This window comes from Parus major, chromosome 12 (genome assembly GCF_001522545.3).
Source record: "Parus major isolate Abel chromosome 12, Parus_major1.1, whole genome shotgun sequence".
NCBI classification, from domain to species: Eukaryota; Metazoa; Chordata; class Aves; order Passeriformes; family Paridae; genus Parus; species Parus major.
Genome location: NC_031781.1, coordinates 10,986,885 through 11,011,625, shown reverse-complemented (window position 1 = coordinate 11,011,625; position 24,741 = coordinate 10,986,885). Strand labels below are relative to the sequence as shown.

At 43.6% G+C, this 24,741-nt stretch overlaps 1 protein-coding gene across 3 annotated transcripts in view; it reads left to right on the top strand.

Annotated features, from left to right (window-relative positions):
- Positions 1 to 24,741, top strand: part of GRIP2 (glutamate receptor interacting protein 2) — a 250,030-nt gene that overhangs the window by 123,184 nt on the left and 102,105 nt on the right. Inside the window, exon 1 of one of the 3 annotated variants that reach the window (XM_033517454.1) lies at positions 23,162 to 23,532. The exons of 1 other annotated variant lie outside the window; for it this stretch is intronic. In XM_033517454.1, coding sequence (XP_033373345.1) covers positions 23,454 to 23,532 — 79 coding nt within the window. In that variant the 5' untranslated portion in view covers positions 23,162 to 23,453. Of the gene's footprint in view, positions 1 to 23,161; positions 23,533 to 24,741 lie in introns of those variants that run through there. One more of the 3 variants, XM_015641263.3, reaches the window with a different exon arrangement.

Here is a 24,741-nt window from a genome sequence, read left to right as displayed (position 1 = left end):
TAGGCTATGGGGGTAGGAAAATACTTCAGAAATGGGGATAATAAATTAAGTCAATAGACATGGGAGATGGAGTTCTTAAGGTCTCCTTTGGATGACAAAAAAAAAATAAATCACTTAGTAGGAAGTGAAATTGCTGGTAAGTGCTTTTCAAAATATCATCTGTTGGCCAGATTCAATTCATTATTAATTATGCCATCATGGTGATAATTGTTACAATTTAGACACTTCCCAGACAAATCTCTAGTTAATTAATAGTGCAGTCAGTTCTTGGAAAAGTGGGCATTGGGTCACCTCTGTGATGGTGCAGCTCTGGGTCTGATAACCACAGGGGCTGGTAAATCTGTACCTACTATCAAATGGAGTGAGAAATTCAAGCCTTGTGTGAAGAGAAAAATGCTTAAAGGAGGTAAAATTAATGATGAATTTTGGGATGGATATTTTGATTTACTCAGGGCCAGGCTCAGTTACCTACTCTGCTGTTGGCTTCCAATCTAGTGGCTGGGCCACTGATGGGCAAATTTTCTGCCAGAGTAAATGGGTGCAGCTGTTTTGCAGATGAAAACAGTGCCAGTTATGTGTGGCAGTGGATTGGTCATGAGATTTGATGGTGGACAAGGATAATTCAGCTTGATGTCCTGTGAAAACACAGGCCAAATCCTTCAGCCACGTATCCCAGCCAACTTGGACAATACCAAGGCAAAACCTGGTTGGTTTATTGGTAGGCAGACATCTGGTTTTGATTTAAGGAAAGCAGAATACATATAATGTGCTGTTGCCTTCATTAATTTGTTCTTGTGAGTAAAACACCTTTATTGATATTATTTTGGAAAAGGCATATGTCTATAATTGTTTAAAATAAACATAATTGTACTTCTCTTGGCCCATTCTTTCTTTACCTCTTCGACTTAAACCCTACTCAGTGTGATATGGGAACATCTGTACACTGTAGGCAAAATGAACCCCCAGATGAGGTTTCTATGAGCAAACATAATATTGGTGCAGTGTTTAATGAGAATAATAAAATTCAATTTCATGAGTCCTTAAAGCCTCTTGAATATTTTGCTATTGATTAATAATTAACTTGAAGCTTCCAATATTTTGCTTAAAAAACAGAGTAGTTTTTTTACTGGGTGCTAAATATTAGTAACAGCAAGTCTACCAGCACAAACATGCTATTTTAAAAGGTACATATACATGAACAGTACTGACTCTGCACAGTTATTTAATTTTTCCCTATATAAAATATCTAAAATGAGGCTGTTTTAATTTCAAAGCTAAGCTGCAGGTTGCAGTGACCGCAGCTTTACTACCATCCTTTCTGGGGCTGATGGTGCTCTGTAAGTAACAGATTTGTGTGTTATCTTTAGCTGTGCTCACAGTAAAGGACTGCAGCTGGCACTTAAACTGGGGCACAAGAACCTGCTTAGAAGGGAGATGCCTTTTGGGCTTCGGCTCCCTAACTGGTTTGGGCTGTTCCTGGCTAATTGCTTCATTAGCACAACAACAATGTAAAATGGAGTGAGGAGACTGCTGGGAGTACATACATGAAGGCAGAGCATGACCCCTGTCTAGGCAGCAGTCAGCATTTGCAAGAGCCTTTCATTCTCCCAAGTCAATTGGCAGTCGGAGCAAGCGGCAGTACAGCACACGGAGATAAGACTATTTTAATTTCTTGCTTCAGGAGACTCAGCTGCCTCCTTGGAAAAACTGATGCCTTGTCCATGGATTCACAGATTGAACAAACATACTGTGTCATTTAATTATTAAAGGATGGCTTCAGCATTTCCTGGCAAAATAAACTGTGGTCTTAGGCTGAATCCTGGCAACAGTGTTCCACCTGCTTCCTACTCTTCCTACTGTGGGCTATAGGCAGTACCACTGTGGTCACTGCTCTTTGGGATAATACAGCTCTGCTGACCCCACTCCCAAGTATCAGCTGATAAAACAGCCACAGTAGGAAGAGATGTCTACAAGTAATGCTGATATGCCTTAAGGTGGAATCTCAAGAAAATTAGATTCTCCCCAATGCCCTGACTACCAAGGCTGTCCAGCAGAGGCTGGGAGGAGGAGGGGAAAGAGGACTACGTGGAGAACAAATCACAATAACATAACTATACATCAATACAGCTTCTGTTAACATACACATAATACTCACCCCTTAACTGCGAGAGACAACCATCACATTACCCATCTATAAGAGGAACACAGAGATGAATGCTTAAAGCAGTCATCTTCTTAGCTTTGGGACATAATTCAAATGCCATTCACCCATGTGAATTGCAGAAAAGTGCCTGAGAAATCCTATGTGTTCAGCCTTCCTGCTAATATGGGTGTGATTTATAGAGAGGAAAAATGGGAAGCCATTGTCTGCACATATGGTGGCACAGCATATGGCTGCAGTCCTGGTCTCAGTAAATGCAGTGGGGATAACTAGGAATCCCTCCAAAGAGCCCCTTGCTGGTTTCTTGCAGCTGGTGCTACAGAGGGTTGAGGGTCCGGAGAAGTTCTAATTCAGGGGAAATAATTGCATGTAGCTGAAAACTAAACATGGCATTTCTCATGAAGTGTCCTTTTGTTGAGTTTGTAAAAAGTTGCAGAGGATGTTAAGAGTGTATTCCAGAAAAGTTGCCCAGCATACAGGAAATAAGAACTTTCAAAATATCAGGGGTGAGGGTTAATGACTGAAGCCTGTTTGCCTTTTTTGCTGAACACAGTTTATGACAGACTGTCACCTGCATAAGTTACTGTCAGAGTAATTAAACCTTATAGTGCCACATGACACATCCCACCCCACCTTTTACTCTGTTGGAGGCTGTGGCATTGCACAGGGAAAGCTGTAGCCATGCTAATTAGGATCAGGCAAGGTACTTGTAAAGCATAATTTAGACCATTTCCTTTTGGGAATTGTCTACTAATGAGTGTGGTTCCAATGAAATTATTCATTGTTCACACTGTCACAGGATCATTTATTAAGGGTAATCAGTTGAAGCAGTACTGGTGTCAGTGTGGGGAGAACTTCTTCCTAATGTCTGTTATTGGCATGTCAAAATATGAGGAGAGTTTGACCCTTCCCAGCCTGAACTAACTGCATTTGTTGGCAGTATATCTGATTTAATAGACTCCAAGAGGCAATAAACTTGGAGCCTGGGGGAGGGGTGAGCCCCTTTTGGCTACCCTGGCTCTGCTCTACTTTCCACAGCAGAAATGGGTGTTTCTGTGGGAATTCATATGCCAGGAAGGGGGGCTTCATTGCCAACAGATAGAAGCCAATGAGTCTGTGGGATACCTGAGTTTTATAGATCAGCTCATCCTGCCTTTGGTTCAAGGTTTTTGTATTGGATTTGTTGTTTCAGCATTGATCCTACTTGCTTATCTAGGGCAGTTATGCCACAGTTAGCCAATGTTGTTTGCTTCTGTGGTCCTCAAAGAGCTCCCAGGCTCTTAGGGGGGAGATCTGTTGTCTCTTAATTGCAATAGATTATCTTAATATTCACTATGTCATGAATGTTTTTGAGAGATACCTTCTGATTGTTGTTGGCCAATCTGTTTGAGATATTTTTGCAGGATAGTAATCCCACAGACTCTATATGCCCATTTATACTCATATGCTATTTACAGAGAAAAACCCTCTGTGGTGAATTTGGTTATTTTGCATTCTTTCTAAATGGAAGGTGTACACTGGTTAGCCAGTTTAATGCAGTCTGATCTACAGAGATGATAAAAAGACTATTATTCCAGTATCTGGAGATACCTGGTTTTATTTTTTGCAGACAACATTCAAATACCAAAGAAAAGAAGAAAAGAAAAGGCTGCTTTTCCACATAAATCTGCATTTTTCTCTCCAGAGCCCATTTTATGGGTCTGCCCGCTGACTGTACTGATAGTCATTGAAGCACATAAAAAGTAATGTAGAAACATCCTTTAAACTAGTGAAGAGAAGATGAAAATAATCAGAACAAATTCACAAAGGCAGTATTATCAGTATTTGTAACATTAATTCTTTCAGCCATAACTGCACCTGTTAGTAAAGAAATACTGCCTTCTAACATGCATTTTAGTAGAGTGTGTAATTTTCAGGATATGTATTAGACACGCAGGATTTTGCTTTATTATTCCCAAGGAAGGAAACAAAACTGTATGGCAACTTCAAGGGAAAAATGAACTAATTTAATGTGAGCTCTACTTTGAATAGTTTCTGCTCCTTTAATTTTGTTCTGATATATATTTTTAAATGTTTACTTGAATAGAAGGCTTTTTATTTTCCTTGCCATTTCTCCACTGGTTGCTGTTATAAAATAGGTGTATTCTTTGTCAGACAGATAAATACAGCAGTGCATACATAAATTCTGAATATTGTATATTCATTAATCACACTGTGTTTTGCTGTATTTTTTCTGAAACTTGGTGTATATTTTTGTTATTCTCTTGCATTATTTGCAATGGATTCTATGGCTTGGCACAGCCACTTCAAATACTAGATATGATAAATGGTAATAGATTTCCCATTACACAAATGCTTTTTTATCCTCTTAGTTTAATTGCTGTATTTCTCACTCGTTCTATTGTGCACTCTTGATGACCAATGTCCCCACAGTAATTTCCTAAGCTGAAATGAGGATTAGATTTATATGTGAAAGAGCAGAAAACACGTTTGTTTAAGTATCAAAGTGAAACAGCTGTGTTTTGTTTTCAACTGGAATTTCCTCTAAGGTAAAACCAATTGTCTTGGTACATTCAGGCAATTCTCCTGGCTAAAGAAGTTCTCTGAGACTCTTGGAGGAGGGTAAATTGGATCTTAATATTCAGCTTTAAATCAGAATATGCTTAAATTCTAGTGATGAACCTAGAAGAAAGGATGAAATTGTATGGTTCCTCTAGTCTTATTTGTTGACTGGTACTTCAGAATCATGAAAGCAAGGAAGATGTGATGCAAAATTATATTTTGGTTGGAAAAAGAGTGATCCTCTGCTACAGCTCCAGTGAAATTAATTGGAGATGCCTGTGCTCAGTAGAGGGGAGAGGAGAAAAAGCAGCCCAAACAGAGCAAGCAACTGTGTGTGGGAGCTGGGAGACAGCTCTCAGGCTGTCTCAGAAATTGAACTTTTGGGGTCTAATCAGCCCCAAAGTGCTCAGGCTTTTCATCTTCTGTGTAGGGCTTTAAATACATACTTTACATCTAAATTTATCTATAGTCAGTACACATGTACACACTTGTCAGTGCTTCCAACTCTATATAATTTTAAAGAAAACAAGATGGAGGCAAGAAGAAAATTTATTGTGTTACATCAAGAGTGACCTCAAAAGTACTGAGGGTTTACTGAGTTTTAAGGGTCTGTAATGGGAATTCTTGAATTTTGGAATTTGGTGTTAGGTCTCTGGGACTGTCCTTTGTGTGTGCTGCTAACGCTTCCACACATTCAGAGCAGCTCTCCATTGCCCTTTCCCTGCTGGAAAGCTTTCTGGGTCAGTCTGTGTTATGTTTTCCTTTGGTTCCAAATTTACACCTCTGAGTCTGAGTCTGCAAAACTGTTGATGTGTCCTTCTAGCCTAAAAAGTGGGAGGGTAACCCTGGTGACTAAGTGCAAAATCTCGGTGGCAGAGCATTGCTGAGATCAGGCACTGGAGGTGAATTATTCTGTGTCATGTCTCTGAGGAGACTCCTGGAAAACCACAGTGTGTTGTTTCCACAGACCAATGGCTGCAGGCAGCGAACTGCAATCTCCAAAGTCATCTGTGGGATCAGCAGAAATATTGGCTAGAGATAAACTCCCAGATGTCCATTGAGGGCAGCCTTTAGCCCTCAGGTATTGATTTAGTAATGAAGCTTTCTTCTACAGATCCAGAGTTTCCCAATGGGTTCCTGGAAGGCACCTCTGAGCTCCCCTGGGACCATGGTAAGAAGTTGAGAACCACTACTGCTGTAGTCTGGGTTCCCACAGAGAGAGAGAAGAATATTTTGCTTATTCAGCTACTGGGAGAGGCTCAGCTCAGCAGAAAAGGTCAACTAAAGTGCTACTCCCAGTGTGATTTGGTCTAAAATACTCTAAAATGGAGTAGTAACATATTGGTCAGGCAGAGTCCTCAGCAGGTGCTGTTCTCAAAGAAGAGTGTGGGGATGAGCAGGGCTGGACAAGGAAAGCAGTGTGACTTGTGTGCCATCATGAATCCTCTCTAAAGTCCTTCCACAAAACATTGTGTGAAGTTTGTTTGGGAAATGGGTGTTCAACATGTAGTTATGGGATGATGTCCTCTTAGGTCTGCATGACACTGTCAGTGGTTTCTACAGACACAAAAAGCTCTTTTGCAGACAAGTTTCTTTAGCAAGACTTGCCCTGCTGGGGCTGTTACCAGAACAGTCCCACTGTATTTGTGCTGGGTTTCTGGTGAACTGCTCCCATAAAATTGAGGGCTTTTATCTCCTTTGCTCTGGTAATCTCTGGATTAGCTTTCTGGTGAAGTGCAAGCATGCATCCGTGTGTGCTAAGGAATAATCTTACTTTGCAAATTAATATGTTAATGTAGTGCCAGATTCCCAGCCTTTAACAGTGGGAGACTGGTGATAGGTTTAAAACATCAATGTGTGATTTTATTCATCTGGACGAGATAACAAAACAGCCCCGCACTGAAAGTACCGAAAAAGGGTCTGTGCCCTCTCTAGCTCAGTCTTTGCTATTCTCCCCCCAAACCCCCTTCCCTCTCACTCCCTCTGCCACCGCCTAAAGCTCGACTGTATTTCACAGTAATCATACATTAATTTGGAGCCGGCAGCCCCTCGCAGAGCCAGGCAGAGGTGCGGAGGGAGCAGCGGCACAGAGCCATGTGAGCGCAGCGCTGGCGGCTGCAGAAGATGTTCGCTGTCTCGCTCAAGTGCCGGCTCGGCGTGGTGAGACGGAGGAGCAAAGGTACGGTCAGAGCGGAGCTGCTCGCTCCTGCCTGAGACAGGGACTTGGAGGGCTCACTTCAGCATTTACTTTTCCTTAGCTGGGCAAGAGGAAAAAAGCTACTCGGTCTGTGATTGATTTTCACCCTCTGTGCATTGGCAGGCGGGAGTAGGATTATTTTAATTTCTTGCATGTCCTATATTTTTCAGATGCTGGATTTTTTTTTTCCCCGTTGACTCTCTGGATTTTTTTCTCTATTCATCTGCTATGGTTATTACCGCAGTAAAGTAGATTTAGGTGTGCCTCAGAGTCTCACAAGGTTTCCCTCCTCCCGTGTGGGAGCTGTTACTTTGCAGGGAGAAGCACTTGAGTGTTGGACTCCACCAGACTGCTCGGGAGTCGTGGTGCCTGTCCATCCCCACACTCCTTCCAGAAGGGGAGTGGGTTGAAAGGATGAGAAATCTGGCAGAATAATGGGGAAAAAAGTCAACTTTGAGAAGGTTTCAGGAACAGTAGTATTTTATTTCCAAGCTAGTCTGAGACAGGACAGTTTCTGTACTCCTGCAGTGTTGCATGCGGTCAGAAGTGAGGAAGTTTTGTTGTGCTGGGCTGCGATCCCAGGGTCCCCCGTCCCAGTTTAGCTGTGCGAGTGTTCGGAGGTCTCTGCACTCCCGGGTGCTCTGCAGCCGGGGCTCGGTCCCGCTGCTGCTGCCTTTGATTTCTGGGAGGTTTGCATTTTAATGGAGCCTGGAGCAGATCTCGCCGCTGGGAGCCTGACTCCCCTGTGCAAGCCCTTCCAGCCGGCGGCGCTCCTGCAGCAGATCAAAGCCCTGTGCTGTTGAGGAAGATGACCTGCATTTTTATAGGGACCTCTAAAGCAAAACAGCTTTTAGGGGCTCAGTGTAACTCGGATGCTATCGATTCCAGATGAATGCATAAACTCAGCTTTTAGCCTCACTTAAGGGGAGAGACACTTACATGCTGACGCAAGCATCTCTGTGCTGACACACAGAAACTGTCAGCACCGGCAGGTACAAAACTTTGGTAGCAAAGAGAAAGGCCTGAACACAATGCACAAGTTTCTGATGTGGACTGGATCTAAAGTCTAGGGTGCAATTCATATATATGACTTGCCTAGTAAGTAAAAAAGTATTTGCTTAGATCGAGGCTGCAATTCTATGAGACAGATGTGAATAGAGAGCAGGAGCCTGAGGCTGCTTCGCTTGACTTTGGTTACAGGGGTGCTAAGGGAGCACACGGGCTGTGATTGCCCCACCATGCTCCTTCCTCCTGTGTGTGCACAGGCACTGAGATGCTCTCTAGGCACATTCACAATGGGGTTACAGTCCTGCTGTGGTAGCCTCAGAGCTGAACTTATTTCAGATGTATGAATTTATATTTGGCATCACTTGCCTTTGACAGTTTATCCTCATGCTTCTTTGTTTCTTTGCTTCCGTGGTTTGGAGGCTTCATGGGCTTCTCTCTGCACGGGAAGGAGTTTCATGTTTGCAATCAAATAGGGATGCACAGGCAGGATTTCCACTTTCTAGAGCAATGTCTGCAAGTGCTTGGATCAAACACAGCCCTGGGGTCCCTTTTTAGCTGGCAGATGCCAGGAGAAGGTCTGGTGCCTTATTAGTTTTTACAGCTCTTTTTCCCTGGCACGCTTTTTTGCTACATATCCTTAAGGAATTGTATTGGAACATGGCAGCTTTTTTTTCTACAGTTTTCTGGGAAAGTTAGGAACACAGGGCAAAATAAGTGCATTTGTGCCTGCAAAACACTGAAAATACAGCCTGAGATTGTAATGAAGGTAAAAAAAACCCTGTTATTCCTGTACTACCTGATAAAGTTTTAGTGGCTTTAGTTGAAATATTTAGAATCGACTAAGATCACCTGCATTTCTTAGTGACAGATTTAAATGAGAGAATTGCTAATCCAATGCTAAATTGTACCGCTTTGATCAAGGATTAAATTGAGCTGGAAGTGTCTTTTGGGACTTGAGCTTTGGAATGAACAGCCAGAGAGAGACATTGTTACTTGTCTTCAGCATTTTGGGACAGATGACGTTTAAGGAACATACATGAAAGAATGATCAAAAATAAATAATGCCTGGGCACTTTGGTACAGGAATGAGCCCATCATGACTGGGCAGCAACCAAGGATGGGAGCTGCTATGAATTATGTTAATGAGTAATGAAACTGCTGCATTTCACATGTTGCATCCTAGGAGATTGTCAGGCCATTATTTGGCACTAAAAATTCCCACCTTTTGAAGAGAGGCAGGAAAAAATGGTAAAAGGGATGTGTGAAAGAGAGTGGCAGATACCCCAGACCGGGTACCTGTGTGTCCTCTGGTCTAGATGTTTATGTGACCCAGTGTCCCAAAACCATGCTCTGCCTGAGGATGCTTCCTGAGGGGATACTCCTCTGCTAAAGCTGATTTTAATTAACTGTAGGGTTAGGTGGTCAAATCTCAGCTATGGTGGCTGCTGGTAGTTTCATGTAGTTTTAAATTAAACATCCTCTTAGAAATAAGGATTGATCTCCCTGCACTAATTGCTACTGTCTGCTCCAAAACAGACCCCTTCCCCCAACTTTCTGCCTTCTGTGCTATTTTCTTTTCCGTCCCTCAAACTTTGCCTGCTCCTCCCCAGCTAATCCCCTCACTTCGGGGAGAAATTCTTGCTGTCAGTTCTCCTGGATTGCCGCTTTCCTTCTCTCGCTGAGCCCTTGAGCTTTTCCCGGCGTGAGGAACATTCACAGTTAATCCACCAGGCATTCAATCGGTCGGCTGGGGCTGGCAGCACTGCCCTGCTCACAGCTCTCAGCTGTCTTTGGCCAACATCAGCTCATCCAGCTGTGGGGCTCCTCAGTCCTCTTCAAGGACTCCCCCTCTGCACAAGCTGCTACTGAAGGCCCCAAGGAGCATACAGTCACTCTCTCCAATATGATAATTAAACTTTCCTCAGTATTAGTGTGTTTTTCAACTGGAAAAGCTAAATGATTTCTGTCGGGTCATGCTTGTCACTCAGCTGAGCTCAAATGGGACTGTCTGGGGAGGGTTGGTTGGTGGTTGCCTGCCCTGCTAGCCACCAATTACTACAGCAAATCAACTGTATTTTATAAATAAGTAAACAGAAGTAGTGAAGAGCTTAAATAATTAACCAGATACATGTGTTGGACTGAAAAGTAGCAAATGAGGAAATTCAAAGGTGTCCTCACTGTTTCCCTTGATTTCCAAAGCCTGCAGCCCAAGGGGAGGAGGGGGGCTCTGCAAGAACTGGTGAGACCAGCAGCTGCCTGAACAAACAGTACAACACACCAAGGGGTCTGGACCCCACTGCCACGGCAGAAGAAAAGCTTGGTTACTTGGTTTGAGACATGCAAGCTTAAAACATGTTTATTTTTTCCACTCTAGTTTCTACTACTGTGTGGTGTGAATGATGTAATGAGAGTAATTCTGCTGTTCCTTTGTCGAAAGCTGTCATCTGGAACATGCCAGGCATCATATCCTGTAAAAGAAAATACATGTTCTGCTTTCCATTTACACACCTCTGTGTTTTTCAGCCTTTTAAGCTTCACCGAGTCATGTTTACTACTTTCTTTTTTGGACTAGATGCTTTCTCTTGCATTTTGTTCTTCCTCTCTTGTGTTTGACTGGGAACTGAGAAAACAAATAAACAAAGAAGAAACACTCTGAAGCCCCAGGAATAAAATAGAAGAATATGTTCAGAAAAACTGTCATATAGTGAAATTTTCAATTAAAAACAGTTTTATAACAGCAGCTTTTACAGCAAGACCCAGATTTTCAAAAATATGTTTCGGCATGTAGGCATCATTGTCCCTAAGATGGAAGTTATTGCATCCTGTTTAGTGTAGGAAGATGTTTGGTTTTATTTCCATGTTTTTATTGAGGACAGTGTCATGGGAGTCAATCCCAAGAACTGGGAACATGCTCTTGTGCCACTTCACCTTGTTTGCTGTACAGCAGTATTGTGCTGTAAAGCATCCTGGCTGTGTTTCATAGCAGGGAGTGCTGCTGCAATTTGGTTTCTGTCACAAAAAGATTTGCTCACTGCAGGAAAACAAGAAAAGTTTTGTGTCTCCATTTGGAAGGGGAAAAAAAAAATAAAAAAGGTCAAGCAGGTAAGCTGCTTCCATCCTGTGGTGTGGTACCAAGTCCAGAGCACTGCAGATCAGCATGAGAGAGTGAAAAGTCCAGTGGACCTTCTACTCCTGCAGGAGAAAACCATTGTTTTTCTTGTACTTATCCTCCAGGCCCAGAGTAGCCAGTAAAACAAAGCAGATGGGAAACCCACACACAGAGAAACCAGACTCGTCCCCAAAATGGAGCTGTGGTGCAGAGGTTGAGCCCATGGGCTCGGGAGGCTGAGGCCAAATGCAGTGTTACAGCCCTCACCTCGACACTTTTTCTTTAGGATGATTGCTGCCTCCTAGGGTTTAACCTCACCTGCCTGTTTCAAAGCAGAAGGCATCTTGGAGGTGCTGCCATGGATATTTATGGGGTTGTCCTGCTGCAGCAATGAAAACCAGGCAGTGGTGAACACAGGGAACTCCCTTGGCCCAAACCACTGAGCTGGCAGTGGCTGTGATTCCTTTCCTGTCAGCGAGGCTACGCTTCAGCCCTTTCCCTGTCTCATTAATAACTCATGATTGGGCATGTTTTATTTATATCTCCAAATGAAGCCCATTTTTCAGCCTGATGCTCTAGCATCCCAGGTGACTGTCACCTGCTCTGAGCGCTGTGTGGTTCCTTCAGCCCTAGCTCATCCCTCATCTTCCTCCAGGCTCCAGCAGCAGAGAGGCTATTGATCTCTTAGGGGAGTAATTGAATGAAAAAAGCCCTTAGCAGCCCAGAGGTAAATGATAAATCCTTGCAGGGAAGCCAGTATGCAAAACAGTGTGTCTGAGGGGACATTAACCCTTCCTGCTGGAAAGGTACAGAATGTGCTGCAAATCCTGTGTGCAAATCCTGCCCAGATCCCACCTGTTGGAACAGGAATGAAAGAACACCCTGCCTTGGTGTGGATATATTACATAGGAGCAGTTGCACTGGCCCTTTGCTGTGCTGCATGGGGAGCTCTTTCTGGTGTGGTTTGGAAAATCTGGGCTTTGATTTTGACCCTGCAAAAATCACAAGGGGTGAAATCTTTGTGCTTGTTGTGTATATCCGTGCATCATTTCTGTTTTGCCTATAAAAACAGGGGCTGGGAACTCTGTCCCATACCTTCCCTTTTTGTTACTGCGATGAACAATTTGTTGTGTAGGGAGTTTTACTGGGCATTTGTTTTCTCTGTGACAACTACTTTAGCTGTTTCCCTGGGGAAAAGTCCAGGATGGCAAGAGCAGGTGCCTATTATTGTTCAAGGCTTGTTTTTGTGGATGGATTTTCCCAATGGCTGCAGGGCATCACCCAGCACCCTCTGTCCCATGTATCTCCTGGCAGAAGGAAAGTCACAGTGACATGGGGGCAGCCCCTGAGATTGGGAAGTGCTGCTGGTTTGCATCTCTGGCTTGCAAGCTCACACAGGCATTTTTGGAGAACAAAGAATAATTTCCTTAACTCAGATGACATTTAATCTATTTTGTTATTGAGAGGAGAACCAGGCCTTGAATTTGGAAAGCTGTAGGAGGTCCACAAAGTCACCACTGGCCTATCTGCAGAGTGTGTGAGTGAAGGAAATGGAAATGCACATGGTACTGTGATTTGATAGCTTCCATTTAACTGTTTATAAGACAAAACCCAGTTCACTGAAGTTGTAAGATGCAGTGAATTCAGGGTCAATAAAAACAAGATAAAAAAAATATTATTTCAGAATTACCATCTTGCTGCTTATATGATGTGTCTGAAGTATATTTTTTTTGCATTGTGTATTTCTCACCAGGGAGGGTTTGGATGTTAAAACCATGGATCTAAAGGAAGTTATTTTCTTTGTCACTGAGCTACTTTCATTTTGACTCCATTCCTTGCATACGGGACATTTTTGTCACAGTCTTCTAAGTCAGTAAACAATACAAAGCACCTTGGCAGGCAGCATTTAAAACAAGTGAGGAAATACCTTGATCTCCTATTCCCCTGCACCTGTACAACTTTACATCCATAGCATTTCTTCCCTCACGTACAGGCATCTGACTTCACATACTCACCAAATTACAATTCTTCATTTATTTTGGAGCTGACAGGGAATCTACAGTGGGTCTGTCTGGAGGCCAATCTGCTCCTGTGCCTCAGGGCCATGTCAAGGAGACTGTATTTGCTTCTCTGTTCTCTCAGTGTGGCAGTAAGTACTTTCCTTTTAATTGTAAAAATCCACCTAAATTTGACAGAATTGAAAGTCTAAAATCACCCCATGGGCACCCTTAGTAAATTCTGTGTAATGCTGTTTTCCCTCCTTGTCAAAGTCTTAAAATTCAAGCTCCTACCAGGCTGATCTGTGCCTCCAGTGTGACATCTGGAACAAGACAAAATTATAATCCCATATCAGTAAAAATGAATGTTTTTCTTTAACTTCTTTCTTCTATAATCACCTACAAAAATATATTCTTTAAAACTGCTAGAAAGGCAAGAACTGAAGTTATATACAGACTGATGTTACTAATATGGGATATTTTATATATTTGCTGGCAGATCTAGGCTTTGTATCCTGTCTCAGTGTAAATGCCTGGTAAGGAAGTAGGGTTTTATTTCATACTTTGAAGAAATTACTTTTAACAGTAATGGATAAAATGAAATGAGTTTATTAACTAGAAAAATATTTTAACAATGCATTCCAGAAGAGTAAGAGGACAAAAATAATGTGATATGATGTTTCAGCACTCTGGCTCTGGTGGAGTCCTGAGATGACAACAAGGCCACATATTGGCAAGGTATAAAGGTCTGTATTTTATTTTGTATTTTTGTAGTCTGGCCAAAGAAGATGTTTCCATGAATTACAGATACAAACAGAAAACTAAACAACACTGACTTTTGCTGTAGGCTGAAATTACAGTAATTTTTCAATTACTTTCAACAAATCTGGTGGCCACCAGCTGTTCTCTTAATGCAACTGTTAGCTAATAACAAGAAGTGCTTCCCCAGCTTTCTATTCCCTCCTGGATATGTTGTGCTGGCTCATTTAGCTCAGTTAAAAGGAGTGATCTGTCTCACTGAAGAATGTGTTGGGAGGGGGTCTGAACAGGATTCCTCTATTTCCTTTTCATTCTGTTGCATGAGCTACTTACACCCCACTGTACTCAGGGCAAAGAAAACAGCACTGTGTGCCTCCTCCTAGGATCTAAGTCCTTGGAAAAAAGAATCCACTGCTTTCTTTTAATATGGGTTTATAAAAGGCTTTCTCTAAATGTGCTGTGTTGTGTGTTTGAGGCTCACTGGGTCTGACATGCTGGAGCTAGGGTTGTGTCCTTGCCCAGGCTGGCAGCCTAGTGCTGAACTCTTCTCCTCTTCTTGGTTTCACTCAGCTCCTGAGGGTTATTGTAACCCAGTTTTTTTGTGAGCGATTTCCTTTCCTCTCTGTTCCAATTGCTCTTTTTGCTTTACAGAGTACAGCCAGATTAATCACACAAAGCTATGGAAATCAACAGCAGTGTGTAATTCAGGGCTTGATAACTGACTGTGGGGAGGGCATAAGGGAAGGGTTGTGCTCTTTACAAAATTGCCACATGATATATCAATCCCCAAGACCTATGTCCGTGTTTCCTTTTATACAATCTATTTCAGGAAACACAAACCAAAAGGAAACTAAGTGCCTTTTAAAATAAATGGTCTGTCTTCACAACCTATCCTCCCCTTCTCATCTGAGTGCGTTGGAGTGTAGCAGAACAGTCATGAAATAATGTTTTCTCCTCATACACACTCTTTTTTTCCACTGAGAAAACAGGCCTGAGCAGAAAATGAATGCTTTGGGCATTTGTCCAGAATCTTGCAGCGGGCTGTTCATGCTGTTGCTGTGTCTGTGCTACTTGGAGAGATCAGCATGCATTGCACTGGGGCCAGACGCCAATTAGAGAATGAAAGTGATTACAAACCAGCAGTTGCTGAGGTATTTTTGTGTGAACATGATTTTCACCAAGGTACCTCAGACTAAACATGAAGTTAGCAGAGGCTCAGTGCTGTCTATGAGAAGATGCAGCCTTTTCTTGGCTGGTTTGTAACCAAGAGGAAGTATCAGCCTTTTTCACTTAAAGGCTTTGCACATTACTCTTGGGGTTTCCCCCCTCCCTTCTCTGCTTGCCTGTATTTTGTTTTGCTTAAAATACATTTGCATATCTTTAAAAGTTTTGGAAAATTAGAAATGTAGCTGATACCCCTGGCACTAAGGAAGGCAGACTCTCTCTCCATCTAATTCCTTCCCAGCAATATTGCAACCATATAAGTGGTCTAAGAAATGAATGTAGTTGGGAGTTTTTTAATCAAAAGGGAGAGTCACAACCCAGAGATGCATGAGATCTGAAGAGTTTTAATATACCTGCCATTAGAAACTCCTTTGAAAGTCCAGGATGAGCTTTGTAACCACAGTCAGAATAAAAAGAGACATTTTTTTTAGAAATAGGTAATGACTGGGTGGTCAGCATATTTACGTAAGCAGAGAGATCCCAGCTCGGATTCCTGGTGTGCCTGATTTAGATCTGCTGCTGGAATTGACATCTCAGGTTATTTTAGGTTATCAGCTATGACATGTACAGCTTCTGTGTCATGATAGAAACAACAAAAGTTCTGTTTTTGCAAGACAAGAAAATACTTCCCCACTTGGATTCACTGCCAGTGCAACAAGAAAAGCACAGATATATTAATCCAATAACACAGGTCTCTCTTCCTGAAATAATTCTTCCTCTGCCTTTAAGTAAGGGCTCCAAGGGTAAGCATTGTTTTTTCCAATATCTGTTCAGTGATCCCTGCTGGAAAATAAAATAATGTCCAGTTAGTTTATTTTGCCAGTTGCTGTTGCCATATATTAGCAATACCTGTGGTCATACATCCCAGAGGTATTGGTGAGGTCTTTCTTTGACAAAATCATCCTCAAGTGATAAAGCTGGAAGAAATATTTCCTCTTTGTTTCTATGATATGTAGCTGAATGGTCATAAAGATGAGATGTTTTCAGAAAGCAAGGAATTTAAATAGTAATAACATGCTGTCTGTGTTCCACCTGTAAAGCAGGCGTTGCTTCTCTGAGCAGTTCATTTCTTATGCATTTTCTTTCTTTGAATCGATTGTCATGTTTTGTGATGAACTCTCTTCCTGCCCTGGAAAGAGCTATTGCTTACAGTTTTGTCTTCAAGCAATGAGCATAATAATAGATATTAAAATGACTCAAGAAATTCAGGTACTAGAGCACCCACATTTATACATTCCTTTCTGGGAAGAAAACAGGAAGAAATATTGGGAGGGGATAAAACAGACTGATTTGAACAACAAAAAGCAATTCTAGCATCCTTCACAGGGAAATTAAAATGACTGTAGTGTTTCTGATATATTTTTATTGGAAAATGGTCAAGAACTGAGCTCTTGTTGAGCAAGTTCAGGCTTTGTCTGTCTGTCTGTCTGGCTCAGGGGCTATCATTTGGCACAGTGGAGCAGGCTGATTTCAGGTTGCCAGCAGCACAGGAGATATACTGATGGTTAAAGCCTCTATGGCAGGTGCACTCTGATTTTGGGAACCTCAGAGGGTGAAGTAAACCCTGCACAAGCTCTGACCCTTCAGCATATGCAAATTACCGTGGTTATTTTATTGTATTGCAAATGGATTAGGTGCAGTGCTGGGCTTGTGCTCCCAGTCCATAGACACATACCCAATGAGAAGACAAGAGCTGGGTGCTGTTCTTACTCCTAGGCATCAGGTGAAGTTCAATCCAAGGACAGGAGGATATCAGCAGCCTTTAAATCCCATCCAAGCTGAAGATCTCCAGAGGTGGCCTTGTGTCACAGAAGGAAGTTTGCTCATGCATGTCCTACTCATACATGGCTCAGAGCCTGGATATCTTCTGTGTTCATTCCTTGGGGACTCATTTCAGGCCTGTGCTGTCTCCCCACCACGGCCACAGGGAATGTGATTTAGACCTGGAGCGGGCCCAGTCTGAGCACTGGGTTGTTGTGTTGGGACCAGTGGCACAACCTCCATTGCTGGCTTCACCCATGGTCTTGGTAGGTTGGAGTTTCCAGCACTGGCTTGACAGAACTCTGCCACACCCAGAGTGTTTTCCAAAAATCCCTTTATCTGCTACTTTTAATGTAGCTTGGGGTAACGTGATCTTTTCTTTTTCCAGCAGTTGCACCACTTTTTCTTCTCATGCACATAAGCATCAAATGCTGTTTGCTGAATATTTCACTTGTTCTTATTTGGGCTGAAGGTTTCTGTTACCACTGGCCCTTAGGGGACCAATTTAGCTGCACTGAACCAGTTTTGGTGTTCAATTCCTTCTTTTCAAAGAGCTGCATTTACACATCAGTTGAACCCTTCGTATGCTGGCATCTTCCACACTTCCAGCTCAATGAATGTTTAAAAACGATATGTCTATCCCCCCACACAGATATGCCTCTGCCTTCAAAATGCTGGGGGGACATGAAAGTCCTGCTGAGAAGTGGGGGAGATTTTGATGTAAATGATGTCCCATAAGGGACACAACCTCATTCCAGCTGAGTGAGGTTTTATGCACAGAAACACAAAATATTCAGACCATGTATCATTAAAGTGTTGCAGCAAAGCTTCCCCAAGCCAGTGAGTGCCTCAGTAAATTCTGAATTGCTGACCAAGTCTCAGTTCTCTGCCCCCACCTGTGCTAGGAGATCAGCCCTTTATAATTGCAAACACAACCTACAGTATCCTGTTGTTTGTGGGGTTCTTGTCTCTGGTAAAGCTTGACCCTGCTGGTGTCTTGTCAACATACCTTGATGAGCAAGCCTACAAAATTCACTCTTCTCTTCCAGTCTTAGTACGAGATGCAGCAGAGGGAGTAATTCCATAATCTATTTTGTTTTTCAGATAAAATACACGGGATTAAAGTTATTTTGGCACCCATAGGTTTACATTTGGATATTGGAAATGCGCCAAGTGTGCATCTTGTTTTAGATTATGGTTTTCCTTAATTCAATCTGTGTTGTGAAGTTTATATTATGATGGAGGAGAGAAGGCTTTGTGTTTTATTAGAAGGAATTCTCAGAAGCATCATTCTGACATCAGCACATGGGTTTTTTCATGAGGCTGGTGCTCTGCAATCACACAGAAGCTGTAGAAAAGCCCATCTCACTGTCTTGAATCATCTTCCCATGCTCAGCTGCCTAGTAATCAGCCTACTCAGACTTTACAGGATAAAGGTACTAGAACCAAGCAAGCTCCTGTAGAGGACCCCTGAAGGTGGTGTGTGCATGTGTGCTGCACGGAGTGTGTGAATACCCCTAAGTTCTACATGTTCCTTCTGGGCCATTAATCAGGATCCTTATTTCCTGTCAGATTGTAGCACCTGAGTGATGGATTGAAGAGCCCTGCCTGTTGCCTACGTATCAGTTTAACTTCTCAAAGCCCTTTTGGAAGCCATGGTGCTGTATAAACAGAATATATAATTATTTAGAGTTTATTTTGCTGTAGCTGTGGGCACAATGGAATCCACATGGTCTTCACCCTACTTGGCACAATCCTTTCTCACTGTAGGATGGAGAAAGCCTGATGCAAGGGACTGATGCAAATGTTAGTACTTAAGATCTCCATCACAAGCTTCAGTAACAGAGATGTGTGCTGGGTCTGGTGTGGTGTGCTGGGAAGGAAGGTCATTTAATGCTGGTACTGTCTAAATTGTGTTTTACTAGCTGTGTCCTAGTATTAGTAGTATATTATAGCCCTGTGGTCTGCACAGGGATACCCTGTGAGCAGGGTAATACACAATTTGAATGATTCCATGATCTGTCCTCGGTATGGCTGACTACACAGAACATCCAAGAGAGCCATGTCCATGTATTTCCCTTCCCATCTCCAGTTATCCCTGACAGCTCCTGGGTGCTGCTGCTCAGTTCTGCACAGTCAGACTCTGCTATTTAGGAATGGCACTGAAGCAGCATTATGTGTCTGCTTTTCCTATTTGAAATGCATATCCCCCCTTTCCTTAAAGCTGCAGAAAGAGTGGGATGACACGTGCAGAAGGCCTCTGCAATGACCACCCAAAGCCTGGGACACCTTTCTCTCTGAGAATGCAAAACATCCTCTGAACTGGCTTCTTTGGTGGCAAAAGTGTCAAGATGGCCCCCAGCAGAAGCCCAAGGGGGATTTTGGGATACATTTGTTCATTTGTGGCATATTCTCTCAGCTTTGGTAGTCAAGTTATGAAAATTAGGCTTGTCAGCACACTGAAGAGGGTTGGGGGGCCTTTGCATCTTCCATGCGGTTTGATCCTGTGCGGCTCGTTAACACTCAGTTGCTTTTGTGATTAATTATTTAGTCTTCTCCCTTGGTACTGGGGTATAATAGCACAACCCCCATTTCTGCTGAGAGTCACAGTTCCTTGCTTTTCCCTTCAAGCCTTGCACACCACCTTGAAGCTCAGAGCAAGGCTGTCCAGGCTGCAGCACTTAAAGAGCCCGGCAGGTCCATAGCTGCTGCTCGCCCTGTGGCACTGCTGGGAAATGACTGGGGCTCAGCCTGTGGGTGCCCATCAGTCCCAGCTCCTGCACTGCCCAAGTCAGCTTCCCCTGAGTGCTCTGTCCCTCCAAGCATAGCCTCTCACTCCAGCAGGTACTTGTGTGAGTGGGGACATCAGACAGGGCATCGACTCCATGTACAGCCAGACACAAGAATTGCAAACTGGAGATGAACTTGTCAGCAGGGAGACTTTATTTGGGGAGTCAGGCTTGGCAGCCCTCTTCCCTTTCTCTTTTGGATGCCTTTTGAACAGCTTTCAGTTCAAGTTTTTGTAATCACCCAAGCGTTGCTTCTTCAGTCTTTTGTTTTTGGGGGTGTTGCTCATTGCCTTGATTTGCTGTCTCTGATCATTTGTGCAAAGAAGTTTGTCAGGTCTCTGCACGTGGCAGGGGCTTGTGCCCACTGTGGGGCAGGTGTGGGGTGACCCAGAGTGTGCTGGTCTCACTGGATGTGTTTGGACAGGCATAGGGTGAATTTGGCCCCAGTGGGTGCTGTGGTTACTGGGTTGTGTTTCAAAATGGTTGAGCTGAGAGCTTGTAACACCTGAATCTGTTCTCTGGGGCATCGAGGCCATGGACCACGTGCAACTGGTGGCTGAGGCAGGGCTGGCAGGAACCCCCAGCACTGGAAAGCACCTTCTTCCTTCCCCAGCTGTCCTTGGCTGTGCTTCCTGTGTGAAACTGCTGGATAAGGCGAAGCCTGGGGTCTGAATAATTACCAAGGAATTAGCTGTGTTTTTCTTTATGACACAGTCTCTCCCCTTCCTCTGATGTTTGCATCCTCTTCCTTTCATCTTGTGCCTCTGTGGCAAGTGCCTTGCACAGCCATGGGATGCGTGGGAGGCTCAGCCGGGGGGCAGGCAGGCGCAGCAGGGGCTGGATCATGTCCCCACCCTGCAGATGTGCCAGATGTAACTCAGAGGGTGTGAGTCTCTCCTCTGCCCTGCTGCAAACTCCCTGTCTGCTGCTAGATGAGCTGCTCTTCCCTCAGAGCCATAAAACAGTGAAGCGCCAGCTCCCCTCCCCACCAAAGATGTTGGAAAAGCTTAGGAAACTGATGAAGCATTAGTCTTGGTTTCTTTATGTTTTATTAGGGCCCATAAATTAAATGGAAGCTCACAATAATGTGGAAGGAAGCCAGGGAGAGCAATTATTTGTTGGAAAGACAACATGACTAACGGCTTTGCTACGTGTTAATTGAAAGCATTGGAAATTTTAGCAATGTAGCACCTGAAGGCAGCTGGTACATGAGTGTGTAGTGCAGACTACAACAGGCTGCATCACTCACTCCTGTTTAGGGACATCAGTAATAACCAAAAGTTGTGAATCAAAGAGCGTCTTTAAGACTTGGAGCCAGATGATGGAGCCACAAAGCCCCAGACCTCTGAACAGCCCCAGTCCTCTCATGTCCCCCTGTCTGTTTTTTAAGCTGAGACTCCTGCCTGCAGACCAATTTACTGTCTCCAGAAGTCTGCGCTGCAGTTTCCCCATAGGTTATAATTTTGGAATTGGTCATCCCTGGCAGATCCATTGGGGATACTTCACTTGACCTCCCAAGGCTGTGCTTTGCTGTAGACCTGTGCAAATCCCTCTGGGGCTCCTGTGCAGAAGTGTGGGTGCTCCTTCCCTCTGCCCTCACCATAACATTTTCACACGCAGATCCAAGACCTCAAACACCTCCCCAGGGTGAGAGGCCCTGCAGCAGTGGATCCCTGTGAGCCCTGGCTCCCCCCACAGCACGATGGGGACTGTCACTGTTGTGTTGTGCAGTGTCACTGTCACCGAGGCCCTCCCTGTCCCTGGGGCACATCCAGCTCACGGAAAGACATTTCCCATGGGAGAATTATTGTATGTGCCTCCACCTCCAGTGTCCATTAATAGCACATTAAGAGCCTGCTGGGTCAGAGATTCTGAGGGTAACACATAAACTGGAAAAAATCCACCGCAGAGGCTGGACTGGCTGCCCTGGCAATTAGGTCATAGTAAAATTAAAATTCAAGCCTTAAATGTGCATTTCTTTTTCAAACTTAACCATCCCTTGAAATTACATTGGGTCACACTGGAAGTGTGGGTACACTAGATACAGTTTTTTTCCTCAACAAAATAGAATTTTAAGACCCCAGTATCATAGCCATTGAGCCATATTGATCATGTTATTTATTAATAATTACCATTTCAGGGTCTGGGTCTTAATGTATAGGCTTCAATTGATTCAACTGCTTAGTCTACTTAGTGCTTATGGAACTATTTATGCTACAGGGAAAATAATATACATAATAACTTGTGGGATTCAGCCAGTTAATACGAATATGTTTACTTTCTTTTCAAGACATTAGCAAAACAGATGGTAGCTATGCAGTAAAAGAGTAGACAACGTAAAGAAAGTTAAAATACATATTATATACAACATTTTTTTAAAGTTTCACAAAATCATTAAATAACTGAAATTATTTTATTTATATTATGTTGTTTTTTAATGTGCTTGATTATATTCTACAGTGCCCTGGGCACCTTGACTTCATAAATAAAAGAATTATGTGGAATCTTTATAATATGAAAATTAATGCTTAAATGCTTAGAGACATAACATTTCAGCAGGTTTTCTAAGGCTAGTGATAAGGGTTCATAAACACGTTAATTTTTCCACTCTTAAATATTTCAGGTCAATGGAATACAAGAGATGTTAACGAAACCTGTGCTCTTTTCATAAGAGAGTGGAGTGTTTGGAGGGCAGCTGCTGTACTGCAGCGCTCTAATAACATCTCCAGATACTGCAGTAGCAATAAAGCATGACAGGATTGTATAATAACTCGATTTATCACAGTTTTTAGTAACATGAAGAGGGTATGTTACAGCAGCCATCTAACCCATGTATCCTTTCAGAGCCTTGGCCAATTTGGGGCAGTTACTGCAGAGGGCCACCATTTATTGTTTTAGTCTCTGAACTCACTAGAACTCTTTTTGGGGGTGGTGCATGTAAAGTGTTTTGCTTCTTGTAAGGAACTGGGAGCGGGACATGCACATGTGCCTGTCCCACCTGCCTGCCAGGAGAGGCTTTGGGAAGGGAGCGAAGCCAGTTTGGTGCAAAGACATTTAAAACATGCTCAGTTTCCCTCCTGAGCTGATCTGGATCCCTTACCTGGCTCGTTTATGTGTTTTCCCCCTAGCTTTGTGACCTGGGGGATGGGGCAGGAGGAAAACTCTGGGGTGAGAGTGCCTTTGTGCTAAGTTTATAGTGGGAACCTGTCTGGCCATCAGTGCCCTCTCCAACCTGGGGTCAGGTCTCCAGGGAGCTGGTGTGGCTCTGCTTTGTGCTTAGGACTAGCCACACGTTACCACTACATATCCTCCAAGAGGGGAACTGCTCCAAAGTCCTCAGTGGCCAAAGATCCATCATGGGATAATGCTGCAGGCAGTCTCTGAACGGACAGCCCCTTGCTTAGCACAGTGTAGGGAAACTGTGGGTTCTCTTCCTCCTTGTGTACATTTGCACATCTAATGATCACTTGGGTAGCAGACACGTAAAACTGGGTTGGGTGGAGAGATTTCCAAAAGGATACTACTTGACCCCTGCCTCCCACACATTCCAGAGCTTCTCGGTAGCCAGGAGGCATCCCAGAAGAAGATAATTAGGCTCGTGCTATTTCAACTTCCTCTGATCCCTGAGAAAGAGTTAATTACAGTCTTTTCCCTCTTGCTCAAAGGTGGCTGGATATTATTATCAGAGCTGTAATTATTCATGCTAATTGCTTATTTGGAGAGGGAGAGAGCATGAGAGAGAGAAGCCCCAGACTCCCACTCAGTGGTTAGCAGAGCAGAGCAGGTGCACTTTGCGCAGGCTGGTCCGAGGTGGTGCTGGGGCTGCAGGAGGTTGGGGATGCCGGAGTGGTTGTGAGCGAGCCGTGGAGCAGCCCCGGTCCTGCTAATGCTGCCACCTCCTCCGGGACTGAGGAAAAGGAGCATGCACTTCTTGCAGACCTTCCTCTGGTGGAGGGCACTCCGAGGTAATTGTACTGCTAACTGGAGTTTTCTTTCTTTCGTGGCTTAATTAACCTTTCATCATTTGTTTTGTTTTGTTTCAAATCTCCCTGCGAGGGAGCAGGGTTGTGAGATGCATGTCTGAGGTCTGTGTTTAAGCTCTTCTGTAGATCTTGCAGCTGATATTTCAGTAACTGAACACAACTTCCACGATCCCCTGATTGCCTCTGCGTTCCTGGGTTTGAGCTGGGACAGGGAAAAAGAGGTGACATATGTGTCCCCCTCCCCAGTTATGGGCTTCTAATTATAAGGCTAATTGCCTTTGGAGGCTTATTGCAACTAGATCTGGGGCTTGCCTGTTAAAAACAATGGGTTTAAGCTTTATCTATTGGTGACTACGGGTATCAAAAGTGTGATTGTCTTGACTAGATGCTTTGAAGGCAGCAACATAGTAAAATTTAACATGCTGCAGCAGCTGGGACTTTGTGGGAAAACAGTGGGAAGCTGTCTCCTTGGGCACACCTGGAGCAGTTTGGAGATGGTGGTGTGCCATGGGCATGATGGCACACTGGCATCTTCAGAAGTGACCAAACTGTTGGTGAGGTGGGTGCTTGTTGGGAGAACTTGAGTCATCCCTGAGAAGCAATTATTTTATTTGGCTTTATTTTTTCCTGGAACAGCAGGACTTTGTGTTCTGCTTGACTAGGGTTGCAGACTGCTCCTGGTATCTAATCTCTGCATGAGTCAGTGCAGTGGTGAGCGGTCTGCTGTGCCAGTGGGCTGTTTTCTGTTGCTCTTTCTGTTTTCTTTTAAGTCTTTGATTCCTGCTGTTCTCAAGGCTGAGGAAAACAGCCTTAAGAGCTACACTTATAGGTGACGTAAACTATGCAGGTTTTAACAAAATAACTGGAAGTAGCTGCCCCTGCCAAATACCTTAACGTTTTCCTCTATCCTTCTATAAAGGTGTCTGTACTGTCCTCCTTATTTACAGCAGCCATGTGCTGTGCTGAAAGCCAAACCCACTGTTCTGCCTTCTAGAGATCTAAAATTATCATCCATATGCTTTAACTTCCTAACTGGCCATAATTATGTTTTAATGTGCTGAATAATCTTTTCATCTGGATGTTTTACTACTACTGACTTAAATTTCACAGGCTTTTCATGTTCCCATCTTCCTCCTGATGGAAGAATTGGCTGGGGACAGAGCACTGCTGCAGCAGGGACTGCAGTCATCC